Source organism: Hirundo rustica, chromosome 14, assembly GCF_015227805.2.
Source record: "Hirundo rustica isolate bHirRus1 chromosome 14, bHirRus1.pri.v3, whole genome shotgun sequence".
Classification (NCBI taxonomy): Eukaryota; Metazoa; Chordata; class Aves; order Passeriformes; family Hirundinidae; genus Hirundo; species Hirundo rustica.
Window position 1 is genome coordinate 14,791,441 of NC_053463.1, and position 13,136 is coordinate 14,804,576.

Sequence of the window (13,136 nt, forward strand, 5' to 3'; positions counted from 1 at the left end):
AGGAAATCACCTTTTTTTTTTTTTTTTTTTCCTCTTTTATGGATACAGTCTGTGCTCTTGGAGAAGTCATGTAACTTCCCACAGTATCCAGGGGGCTGTGAAGAAGACCTAGAACTTTGTCTCAGAGGAGCAGTGGCATTTAATTGCTTGAGAATTTCATTACCAGAGGTTTAGGACATCAGGAGCTAGATTTAAACAATAAGTTCTAGTGCTGTTTATTAAGTTTATTAAGCTCTTAACTAAATTTTGTCCATGCAGAACATGCAGTGTGAAAAACACTTCCGTGTGAGTATTTTCTATTAATTATTTCCACTAAAAAATTTAAAGTTATAGTGATTACACACTGTTGAAGATAATGGTCTGCCATGTTCTTTGAAATGAAGGAAAAGTTTTAGCCTCAAAGAGAAATTCTCTTACCCTTTATTTTCGTAAATGCAATCAAGTAACCCAAGGTGTGGGTTTTCTGCTCGTAACTGAGTTTGTGGAGATGAGATGATGCCTACATAAATTCCCTTGCTGAGTGGACAAGATACACGTGCAGTCCAAGGAAGGTTTTGTACCTGCTGGCTTTGGGGTTGATGTCTGGACAGCTGAAGGTTCTCCCAGGGTGTTTGTACAGACACAGCATTTGGAACACGTACAGCTCCCAGAACAGGGCCCCACAAAGATTTCTGGCCATAAGAGTTCAGCATAAACTGCACTTCAAATCTGAAGTGGCCTACACTCAAATTGCACTCTCTGAAATGAAAAACTGATGTGAAAAGTGTGGGAATTTTGGGGTTGTTTTGCATGTTAACATGGACTGTAGCTCGCTGGCATCCAGAGAACTGAGAGTTTCTTTTCCAAGATCTAAAATTATTACAGAAACCCTAGCTTTGAAAATGTATCACACAGAGGAATTTCACCATCAGAAATGGCATCACAGGTTTTCAGAGTGTGCCTGTAATAACGCTGTGAAACTTCAGAGGGAAGTTTCTGTTTGTATTCTCCCAAGCCCTATTCCCCCTTTCCTTTCAGCTAACACCACCGTGAATTGTTTTCTGCATGGGGAACAAACCAAGCACCTCATACAAACCAGCCAGGTACCTGTAAATGATGCACGCCGTGTTCTGGCAGGTGCTGCAGTTGTTGAGGTCCTGCCCGGTGTGGTAGAAGTTACGCCTGGAACAGACAGCAGTTCATGAGATGTGGGGTCACAGAAGATAACAGAGCTCTGAATCTTTTATCAGCAAAAGCCATTCTGGTCACCACTTCTGTTAGCCCTACTAAAAAATTCTAGTATCAAATTCTAAGTTGGAAGGTTTCTTTAAGAACACACAAAACCTGTGGGCCTGGTCTTGCACGGTCTTGCACCTTTCCCACCTCATGCTTTTAGGAGTTCTGGTTGTTGGTTCTTGCATTAATACTCGTTATGAAATCTCTTAGACATGGGACTGCTTCTAACAAACACATTTCCCAAGTATTTGAAAATCCATGCATTTTGCTGAATCAGTCTGATCTCTGTCCTTATGCTTTCCAGATTTCCCTTTTCATGTTTCCTGATTTGAGTATAACCAAGTCAGATTTTTATCTGTGATAATTTACAAATTTGTAGTGTTGAGAAAACAAGAAAAGTGAATCTTCATGCTTAACACCACCTAGAGCTGAAATATTTTTATGATGGAGAAATCTGCATTAGAAACAGGTTGAGATTGGTGGCTCATTATGTCTGAAGAAAATGTAACACTTATTTTTAACAAGTTTTGTTTGAATTAGGGGAGATCAGTTGGCACCAAAATAATTTTCTGATAGTTTTGGGAAGAGTGGGAGCTCTTTATGTGCATTGTCGTGCTATCAATGCAAGTGCTTGGAACATTCAGCGTGAGATGAATCTGCCAAGGTGGATTGAAGCTTCTCATTGAATCCCAGAGCTTCAAGATATCTGACATTTTTTTTTCTTTTCAACCATGTGGTAGCTGAACAGAAATGGATTATAAATATTGCTGGATAATCTGACCGTGCTTCACTGCAAATTAGTCTTTGCTACGGGCAGATTTGCAAATGTAATTGAAACTTATGTTCTCCCCTAGAGAAGTGCATGCAGGGGATAAGGAGTGGGCGTTCTTTTGTGCCACTTCCTAAGGAAGCACAGGCAGGTGGTGCCTGGATGGAGATTACAGCAGAGAAATGACTGCTTAAGCTTGAGACATGCTTGGATCTCTGCCTTGAATCTTACCTCTCACCTGAATTTTTGGGGTTTGGAGTGCTGTAAATGTTTTTTGCATTTTTGCTGTTAGTCTGTCTACGTGGATTTTGTTTCTTGTGTTTAGGCTATTATAAATTTGTTGCTAGAAAATCATAAGGAACAAGACTCTGAGGGAGGGTAGCTGGAGCTGAATTGTATAGGGAATATGTTATATAGAAGAGGAATTTATGTGGGCACAGCGGAAGCTATGGAAGCTCATGGAAGTATTTTCATGCTAACAGCCAGATGGACACTACAGGTTAACGTTTCCAGATAAAAAAAGGTAATATGTATGGAGTAAAATCACATGCTAACTTAATTTATATTATTTTAAAATTTTTAATGAATATAAATTCTTAATTGAATTGTGAGTTGGAAAGTTTTTCAATAGAAGTACAAGTCAACTTCAATTCAAAGCTCAAATACTCTGAGAAAGAAAAAAAATCTTCAAAAAAGATTTTTTAATTTTTTTTTTTTGTCCTTCAGAAGTTGTAAGAAAATTGGAATATATAAAGTTGTGGGTTAGTTCTCTCCTGAGAGTTCTGCCCACATTGGAACAAGTGCAAAGCCCTGATGCTGCGTGGTGTGAACACGGCAGCGACGGGCTAGGGGCTCTTTCTGCAGCTGCACCTACACAAAATCCTCAGTGCAGCCTCCTTGCTGTGATGTTTGCACAGTTTGTGGGAATGTGGAATATTACCTGATTTGGTCATTATTGTAATCAGTAAATACAACTAATACACATGATCTCATCTTAAAATTAAGAGTGCAGTTTTGCGTGGATAATTGATTTATCTGCATGCATCAGATGCCTGTGCTAAAGAATAAATTTATGGTAGCATAGTCTCTTCATGTTCTTTTTTCTTTAAAAAAGGAAATGGAACTTTTATTCCCTTGTTTTATTTCTGAGTTTTTCAAAGATAAATTGTTTGAAGGATATACTACTTTACAACAAAGCAACTTTAAAACGTGTCCTAGAAGCAATTTCTCTAAGTAAGAGATGCTGTTGATAGTTTGGAAAACTCTATTAGGATATTCTAAAACCTGCTTTGAGCATAAAAATATTTAAAATTCTACTTGAACTTTTTCTAGTCTTTAGATGTTATTTGCATTTATGGCATTCTTATTATTTATAATGCACAATAATGCATGAATACTGCTTGCAGCTTTGGCACAGTCCCTGTGTCACCTTACTGAGAACAAATACAGGGGTTTTTTTACATTGTTATGGGGGTGCAGAGGGAGCCACTCTGAAACCTGAGAGTCTGAAGTGAGCTCTTGCTGAGAGCCTTTACATGCTCCGTCCTTAGTTTTCAGTCTGCCACTTTGTGAGTATCTGACCTTGCCGTGCTTTGCACATCCTAAATCTAAATGAAAAAGGGAGTTGTTAAGCTGGGTCTTGCACAGGATTTTGTAAAAGCAGTGTCAGCCAAAGCCAAGCTACTTACTTCTCTGCTGAGGCCCAAATACCACAGAAAGGGTGCAAGATACATTTTTGCAACTCATCTTTAAATATCAGAAGAGCGTGTTTTTCAGTAGCAAAGGTTAAAAGAATGCTAACATCTACTTTACACTTCTGATAAATTGCTATTATTAAAAATGGACCATACCCTTCACTGAGGGCTCTGGATTTTTCCAGATCTTGGATTACATTCAAAAGGACTTTAATCTTCTCCTGGTTCGACTGCAAGGATTCCTCTACAGACTGCAGCCTGCCTTGTAGGGCACAGAGTTCGCCATGCGCCAAGTGAATTTGATTTATTTCGTTAATCTCTTTGTTGCTTTGCGGGTTTATTTCATTCCTTGGCGGATAAGACTTTATGTGAAATCCTTCTAAACAGCTGTTACACTGGGAAACATCTGAGTGGGTGGAATTTCTCTCGATTTCAGTACTGCATGGCAGACAGGGTTTTGATGCATTACTGCTGGTCAGTGACGCCGCCGGGTCATCACTGCTGGGTAACGTCACGCAGCTGGAACCTGGCTTGTGCTCTCCTGCCTGGTGACAGTCTCTGAGGAAACCGGGAGATGAGCTGTGATTTGATGGGGGTGACAGTGTAGTAGTCTCCTTACTGCTGGCATCTTTGCTGGCTCCAGGCAGCTCAGAGTCGCTTTTCTGCACTTCACCAGCAGCAGAGTGGGGGTTACATTCACTGCAGGTGGTAGAATTGCCGAGGCAAGGCTCTGCTCTTTCAGAATCAGATGACAGTGTGCTGTTCTCATGACTTTCGTTGCTGTTGATGACGGTAGAGGAATGCAGCAAATTACCCAAAACTGTGGTTGTGTCTGGGGCATCCGGGGGAACGTTTCTGTCTTGTGGAAAACTCACATGAATGTATTCAGGCACCTGTGTAGACGCAGTTGTCTTGTCTGACGCTGAGAAATCATCCGAGTACCTCGGCCCATTGCTTTGTGCTTTTGATGACCTTTGACCCAAGCCCACCTCCCTGTTCCTGCATCCATCCTCCAGGTGATTGCTTATCCTCAAGTAGCAGAGCTCTGAGGACAGAATGTCTGCTTCACAAAGACTGCCATTTACCTGGAGGGAGTTTGCAGGCTCTGCTGGCATTTCTGTCAGTGATTTGCTTACTGTCAGCTTTTTCCTTTTAAAAACCGGGAAGTGTTTCCTGAGGCTGGGAGAAGTTTGTATGGCAATATTCCGAAGCCCCTTCTGAGCCCTTGGAAAAGCTGGAGACTGAGTCAGCAAAAAGCTGTGATCCCTAAGTATTTCTGTTTTTCCGGTTGTGAGTGCTGTGTCTCGGGCAGGATTGGCTTCCAGCTCCGCCTTGGTGCTGACACCGTCATCCTTGAACCGAACCTGCTGGGATTTGGTCCTGCGGTGCTGGGGGTGTCTCACACAGTCGGCCGAGTCCAGGCTGTTCCTTTTCAGCAGCACTGGTCGCATCTTCATGTCTTGCTGGGCCATTGAATCACAATTTAAAGTCTGTAAGTAGCGTGTTTCTTTGCGACCCATTTCATCGGACATTTGACCTGTATGTGAATTTTGTTTCTAAGACACAAATTAACAGCTTACCCCTGGAGCTTATCATTCTTCTCCTTGTTATTATGTATATTTTCAACTGGCATGTTCACTTTAGGGATCCTCTTTCAAATTGCTGATTATAGCAAAAAATAAGATAAATTAAATATAAAATTTAAGAAAAGATTTCTTGTAGCTTGGGAATGCAGAAATCCTTTTGCCTGCAGCTAACATGGTCTTTGTATTACAAAATTGCAACAGGCTATTTCAATTAACTAATTTAAAGGTAAGGTTGAGTCTATGGCTTTCCTGCTGGCTCTTATTTGACAGCAGCTCTCCATTAGGGATCCAGCTTTTTTTTTTCCTAGTGGACCAGTCACATGTGTTTTATTTGCACGTTGTCTAAACAAGCATAACAACTTTTGGCGGCATTTTCATTTCTGATGCATAGTTGTGCTGATGGAATATACCCATTAAAACCAAACTGAATTGCTTTCTTTTGAGATTGTTTTTCTTCCTCAGCCATCTTTTAAATGTGCAGTTGAAACTAATCTTCCCAGACAGATGAGGAAAACGTCACCACTTGTGACCGGGGCAAAATGCAGCATCCAGTGGGATTCAGTGAGAAAAGTTATTGATGTGTAGTTGCTGCTGCCGTTCTTGCAAACACAGGGCAGATCATGTCCAAGGGCTTGCCCTGGTTCTGAAAACAGGACAGAGGTCCCGGCTGAATAACCAGAAAAAGTGGAATAGCAGAAAGCATTTCCTGCAAATAAAAAGACAACAGTTGTAGCTGAGCAAACTGGCAAACGATGTGATTCTCTTCTGCTGTCTCCTAGGAACTGCCCATCATCACTGCTTCTGTAACTTTGGCAGTGAGATACTGGCACAGAAACTGAAAAATGTTCTACAATTTTGAAGTGGCTTAAGTTTTTTTCATACAAAATACAAGGCTAGAAAATTTGATATATATATATTTATTTATATGCTACAGATACAAAGTATCGTAAGCCCTAATCTGGTCCCAAATGCAGATCTTAAAACTTAAGCAGTCAGATTTGAAAATGGCCATTAAATCCTGTTATGGATGAAATGTCCAAAACTGAACAATATAAATGTGAGTTCTTAATTTGGAGGCAAGTTGAGGTTTGAACAAAACTCGGTATTTTTTTTCTTTTTAAAGTTGTTAATTTTTGAGTGTTCAGATTTGAATACAAGATTGCATCTAAATTCCCAGCACAGTGGTAATTTACTGTTAATCCTGTTCCCTTTTAATTCACTGGTCATTTCATTAGCCTTATTACTTCCATTAGCTCAGAACCTTTTATTTAAGCATTGCACAGATTTCACCATATTTAATTTACAATAACTGAGGAGATGGGTGCAGTGGGAAAGATCTCGTTACAGACTATAGCAAACTGTTATGTAGCACCATGCAACCTTTAGGCACTGTAATATAATTTAAGCAAAGTAATAATGTGATATTACTCTATTATAAAGCTTTAGAAGAAAATGAGTGTTGGGTTCTTTCACTGCAGAGAGAAATGTCACGTAAGATACTGAGGAAATAAATATGTGCATTAACACCAAATTTTACTTTTGCGATGCGCATGAAGTCATGGAAATATCTGTGCTGATTGTGCACTGGAAACAAGAATCACAGTAAACAAGTCCAACAGTTTCTGCAAACAACATCCCCGTGCCAAGTTCTGAGTTCTCATTTCATCCACTAATTACCAGAGACTTTTTACGGTTTTGTTTGAGAATTTATCCAAATATTGCAGCAGCATTCTCCCCATCACAGCTGCTGTGCTCCAGGCAGATGGACTGCTTTAAAAGTTATACTTACTTGCCCAATTAAATTCCAAAAGAAGCTTTAGAAAGCTAATCCTTTGTGTTTTAAATAAAAGTAAAAAGCCCTTAAGGGTTTGATGAGAGCTCTCTCCTTTGGCTGTAGAGGCATTTGAGCTACATTCCTGCATTCTTAATTTGAAAATTGTTATTTTAACTCTGTTGATTTTTAGCTACTTCATCATCCAGTACTCGGGATTTACTATGAATTGTAACAAACATTTTGGTGCTGTTGTTTATATTAAATCAAGCTGAAAGAAAAAATATATAGCTAGGAACATTCAAATATTTGAATTGAGAACCCAGACTGGTGAATTTCAATGAGTTATAGGTGTCTGTGCTTAAGTTAACAAATCAGTACAACATTGTCAATTACTAAGTTTAATAACGTTTTCCTTTGCCCGGCATCTAATTCTTCATTCTTTCCTGACACAGCAATTTAAAGTTCTTGTTTTGCTCATTATTTGACATTGACTGAAGTAGGAAAAAATCCTAAGGATCCATTTCATAGAAATGCTTTGAGTTCATTAATTTAACTTATTTCACTCATGAAGAAAAGATTAAGTCAGTTTTAAATTAATGTCTTGTAGTAATAGTAACAGTGTTAGTAGAAAAAATTTACTGGTGTTTAATGTTCTGTGACCTTGGATCCAGCTCTGCAGCCTCTTCCTGCCCACCCCTTCCCTGGGCACTGCCTGGAGCCTTGGCTGCTCTGCTCCATGAACCCAGGGGTTTGTTCCAGTCTCTCCCTCCCCTGTTGGGTAAGTGCCCCGTGAGGTGCTGCGTGGTTCATGTGATTTTTAAATGGTGCACATTCCATGCTCCTCTTCCCAATGTTTGGAGTCTGTGAATCTCACTGATGTCATTGCATTTTTTTTTTTCTCTCTCTGCCTCGGCTGATACTGTTAAAGAAAATCTTGACTTTTAAGGTCTCTGCGTGCTTCCCACACACAGTTCCTACTGGTGGTAGTTACTCTTCGGTGTAAACTTATCCTTGTTCCACTGCAATGTTATCCCAGGGTGTGACAAGTGAACCTCCCTAGAAAACACTCAGGCGCAAAGCCTGCCCCTCCAACAGCCATAGAACTGCTTTTCCAATCTGGGGATTGTGGGTTTGAGCTCCTGGAAATGCACACACAGCTCAGTCAGACTGCCAGGCAGAGGAAGCTTGACAACAGGACACAGGTATTTTTTAATATAATTTTTCTCCCATCTTTCCTGCCTCTGCCTTCCCAATTTCTACCAGAGAGTCAAACGCATTTTTCTGGTTCATATTTCAGTTTAATGGCTAAAACTGTAGGTAGAGAAGTGCAGATGGTAAGGATAAATGGAGATTTCAGGGAATTCCATGGAGTGAAAAATGTGAAGCAACAGACAGTGGGGATTTTGGATGAGTGCAGATGTGTTTTTGGTAAAAGTTGCTTTTTTCACATGGTTTTCAACTCTTTCAGCTGCAGTTGGACACCTTAACTTTTCATTTGACAAGTTTGTTCAAAACACAAATGTTTTTCTTATAATAAAAGTGTGACATTTATTTTAGTATTTTGTTTTTCCCTTTTACACGTTTTAAAAACAATACTTCTTGAAACAAAATGTTTGGACAGAACCTTTTCAATAAATAAAGGAACTAGGTAAAATTTGGGGGGGCTTTCAACAGGAAGATGATTAATGTAATTTGCCTTCCACTTTTGGGCATCCACACTTTAAATTTCCCTATTCACCCTATGGGAGAGGCTTGGAGCAAGGTGATCTTTAAGGCCCTGTCCAACATAAACTGATCTGATTCTGTGGTAGGTGACAGCTGTAATAACGGCAAGATAATGTATTCAGACTCAGGAGTTTTCTGTCATGACTGATTTGTGGTTTGTCCTGCAGAATACAGATTTTCTATGCTGTACATTTGATGGGCATTTTCTGTTTAGAGAGGCAGCTTGCTGTATTTAATTATGGTTTGTGTTTGATAAGAAGCTGTTTTCTAGGCAGGAGATTCTCAGGTTCTAAGAAATTTGTGTGACTCTTGCTTTCCCTTCATACTGCTGATCTTTCCAGGGCTCCTAAACTATTGCTGGGATCAGAGGCTGCATGTGAGGGCTGTTGTGAACTGTGTGTTTGTCAGTGCCTGCAAACAGCCTGGCCACAGCAGAGCTCTCCTTCTGCCATGTTCATTTTTCAAAACAAACATTTAATATCTGAAATGCATCTTTTCCAGTTAACAAGTCTGAATTAAGGCTTTAAGTGGGTTGGTTCGGTTGTTGCTTTTCTTCCCCTTCATTTGCCGTCTCCATCAGAAACTTCAGCAATAGCTGTTGGCCAAGCTGCTTAATTTAGTCATAGCTCTTCTTTGCATAAAAGTCATGTTGGGTTTTTTTATTCCTCAAAATAATGAGAGATGTTGAGCATAAGTTCAGATATGCTTCTGAAATCCCTGGAGACTGCAGGGAAACATACATCACCAGCTAGCACGGGGAGCTAGAGATTGATTCGAAACCATTGGAATTGGATGATGCTGAAAATTACCTTTTTCCTGTCCTCCTTTCCTGCAGAGGGAAATGGATGGGAATGTGCTGAGCGTTCCAGAGGAACTGCATGCAAGCAGGCCTCTGAAGGGAATATTTTCAGCTGAAAATGGGTGACAGATGCAGAGCCTATAAAGTAGAAACAGTCCCCCAGAAGTGCAAATTTGCAGCTTGTTGCGATACACAGGAAAAGCTGGCAGGGAACAAGAGAGATGAAACTGCTGAGAGAGGTTTCTAAACGGCTTCTGTGTACAGGGGCCTGTTGTTGATCACAACAAAGAGTCTTATTGCTTTGGGTCCCACCGAATAAAGCACAAAGCTATTTATGAAAGTAAATGTGTTTATGATAAGAGATGGAGTAATTTGTGCAATATAGTTTTGTACCTGGAGTTTTCTCCAGTGCACAGCTTGTCTAGTGTAATATTCTTCTATTTCTTGCTCTAATTGGGCAGTACACAGAATATCTGTTTCTGCTGGTGTGCACAGCCACAGAGGAGTTCTCTGGATATTCCTGGATGTGCTCAGTTTTCCCCTGCAGCAGTGGTTTGGTAATCTGAAGGAACTTTGCTTGAGAAAAAGGACTGAAGAAGGCAAGAACTTTTTTACAAAACCTGCTGGTGGGTTTTGTAAGCCAACTCCAGGTGGGATCAAGGTGACTGGAGAAGAGGATCTAACAGAGATGAGGAACATAGGGTAGGATGGAATCTTCTGTCCTCAGCAAGGGAACATTTCATTGAGGGAAGAGATTACAGGATTTTTTTCTCTGAATAATTTTACAGCAAGAGCTGAAAATTACTTCATGTTGGTGAGACTGGGTAGAGAAGATGATGTGATATTTACTGCAGCAGAAAATGGACTTAGCTAAGCAAGTTTTAGGGATGAATCTTGAGTGTGGTTTGCCTATAATTTGGTTGAGATGATGCAATGCCATTCCACATGAAGTGCTGAAGATGCACTAAGAGATAAAACCATGATGATCTTATTTCTGAAATAACTTTCAGAACCATGGTACTTGAAATTCCTTTATTCTACTTTAACAAAAATAAATGTTCTTTTCCTTTGAAAAGATTATAGATTCCATTTGCTCTGTCAGAAAAAAAATGGTCTTCATGGATTAGAAAACGTTTTTATCTCAGGATTTCTCTGGTGCATATGCTGGAAATTGTTTGTGTAAGGTTTAGTGTGAGGAGGTAAGATACAGCTCCTTATTCACTTAAGAGGGAAGCATTTCAGTCACATATTTATATACAGACACAAGTTGGAGGTTTTTTTCAGTGTTCGTTTGCAAAGATGAGTGTACTTAAAACTGAGAAATTTCTCTTGAAGAACTGCTTGAATGCCTACAGGGGGAGGGAAGTTATCCAATGTGACAGGCTGGTGAGCTGGAAAGTGTCCAAAGAGCTGCTTCACAGCACAAAATTTCAGTGCTCCTCCTTGTATAAATTTATCAGTTGAAAAAATATTGCTAAGTACTTGATGTTTGTATCAAAGTGTGCACGCATTTTACACTTTAGATTATTGTACATTTATATTCAGGCTTAATAAAATGTTAACAGAGCTGTGTGTAGATCTGCCCCAGGTTTGCACCTTGGGCTGCTTTGCAAGCCTTAGCACTCAGTTAGAGACAGATTAGTTCATTAAAATGACCTTTTGAACTTTCTCTTTGGTTGTCAATTATATTGACTATGCCTGTTAAAGCAGCAAAACTTACTATTTTTTCCCAAGTAGTGAACTTAAAAGCTGCATTTTCATGGTTCATATGTGACAGGTTGCCACTGCCCAGCACTTTTCTGTTGCTGAGACACTGCTGCAAGGAAAACCATTTAAAACCAGTATAAAGCACTTGCTAAAGACAGTGACTTCAACACTGGAGCTGTTTTCATCATTACAGTATTTATTTATTTCTAAAAAACAAGTTCTGAGTGCACTTGCTGCAGCCCCTTAACTTTCATTTGGTTTCTGGGTTGGTTTTTTTTCCAATAAATTTATCACTTCAGCTCAAGAATGACATAGCAAAGCTGCATCCAGAAGTGTTTAGCAGTCTGCTGTGCTGCAGCTGTGTGGAATGCCTTGTAAGCACTGCATGTTCACTCAGGATTCTTTGGGATCTCCAGAACTTTTTTTGCCACTTTGGTACGTGGGAGTTTCAGTAAATGTAAGGAGTCAACTGTTACTCTCACTTGTGCCACAAACCTGGGTATTTGGGGAAGCAGTGAGAGAAGAAACCATGCCAAGCTCTCACTGAAATACATTATTGCATGGCTTCTGTTCCCTGGGGAAGTACTGAAACCTGGGTGGGAACATTGGGCCAGCTGTCATCATGGTAATAGGGATGGAATTTAAAATTGCATCCCGAGGCTTTTTTACCTGTGCTCCTCCGGACCCAGTGAATGACATCAGGAATGCGAGTAACTGGATATTTTGTGCTCCAGAGATTATTTTGTGTACTCAGCTGAACATACCTGGCTATGCCTCTGCCCGGATGCCGGTGTGGAAAAGCATTTTTGGTGTGAGGGAATTGAATTACGGCAGCTCAGACTGGGTTAGCAGAACTGGCTGACAGTAAGTGCAGGAGAGGCTGGAATTGTGCTTATTGGCTTTGGCAGGGTGTCTGCAGAGACTGACACTTCCCACAGGCTCCCAAACTCTGGCACAAAAAGCTACAGGTGGAGGAGAAATGGAGGCTGGGATCCAAGGAGCTGGGGACTCCTCTGAGAGAATCTCCGAGCAGTTACGGCTCTTTGCAGTGTCACAGGAAGCTTTTCTCAGGCTTTATCACCCTGCAGTGTAGTCTGCTCAGTCAGTCTGATGCCTTGGCACATCTCCTCTCTGAATGTTGGCAAAATGGAGCTGTGATAGGATTGGCAAAAAGGTTGGTGCTTCAGGTTCTTGTGTGAGTTCTGTTTCATCCTATCCTCAACCTGTCAGGAGCCAGAATTATCCATTCTGGAGGAGCAGTGGAGCAAGAGAGAAACCTCTGTTTCTTTTGAGTCTCTGCTATAAGTAATTTTATATCAAAACACACCAGCCTGCTGATGTTGGAGAGTTCAGTCATGTATTTAGAGGAGTTACAGTTAAATAGAGGAGAGTTGTGTGATAAATTTTTGCTTTATAATATAAATGTTTATAATATAAATGTTTGTTCTCCTGACATCACAGTGGCAAATTTTAGTTCTGTTCATCTCATCAATAGGGAAGGCATTAAGGAAATTCCAAGTTCAGATTTATAGCACAAGTGTTTAGTAAGAACACGACTCTTGGTATCATGACTATCTATTTAACAACTCAGTAGCTTTGTGTTGCAATAGAATAATGGGAAGGGACAGCACTGGTATGCTTTCCTTGTGTCTGGTCTGCTGTGCAATACTTCTCTTTGAATCCAGGAGAAAGGCAGCAGGTCTACTCTCTTTTATGAGCATTACAAAGGGAGTTTTTAGAGTTGTGTTTTCATTCTGCTTCACCAACTTATCCATAATTCTCTATGACTTTATTCTGTCAATTTATACACCACTTCTGCCCTATATATTTAAACCGTCTGCAGCTTAATGTTGTTTGTGATGTGCAC

At 40.2% G+C, this 13,136-nt stretch overlaps 2 protein-coding genes across 3 annotated transcripts in view; one reads left to right on the top strand and one right to left on the bottom strand.

The window, feature by feature from the left end:
* The window catches only part of DOCK2 (dedicator of cytokinesis 2), a 155,436-nt gene that overhangs the window by 69,675 nt on the left and 72,625 nt on the right, over window positions 1-13,136 (top strand). The window lies entirely within an intron of this gene.
* INSYN2B (inhibitory synaptic factor family member 2B) overlaps window positions 1-13,136 on the bottom strand; it is a 29,007-nt gene that overhangs the window by 4,064 nt on the left and 11,807 nt on the right. For both annotated transcript variants that reach the window (XM_040078371.2, XM_040078370.1), the window contains exons 2-3: window positions 3,835-5,970; window positions 1,087-1,161 (exon numbers count right to left, since the gene is read on the bottom strand). In XM_040078371.2, the coding sequence (XP_039934305.1) occupies window positions 1,087-1,161; window positions 3,835-5,210 (1,451 nt within the window). In that variant the 5' untranslated portion in view covers window positions 5,211-5,970. The remainder of the gene's footprint in view (window positions 1-1,086; window positions 1,162-3,834; window positions 5,971-13,136) is intronic.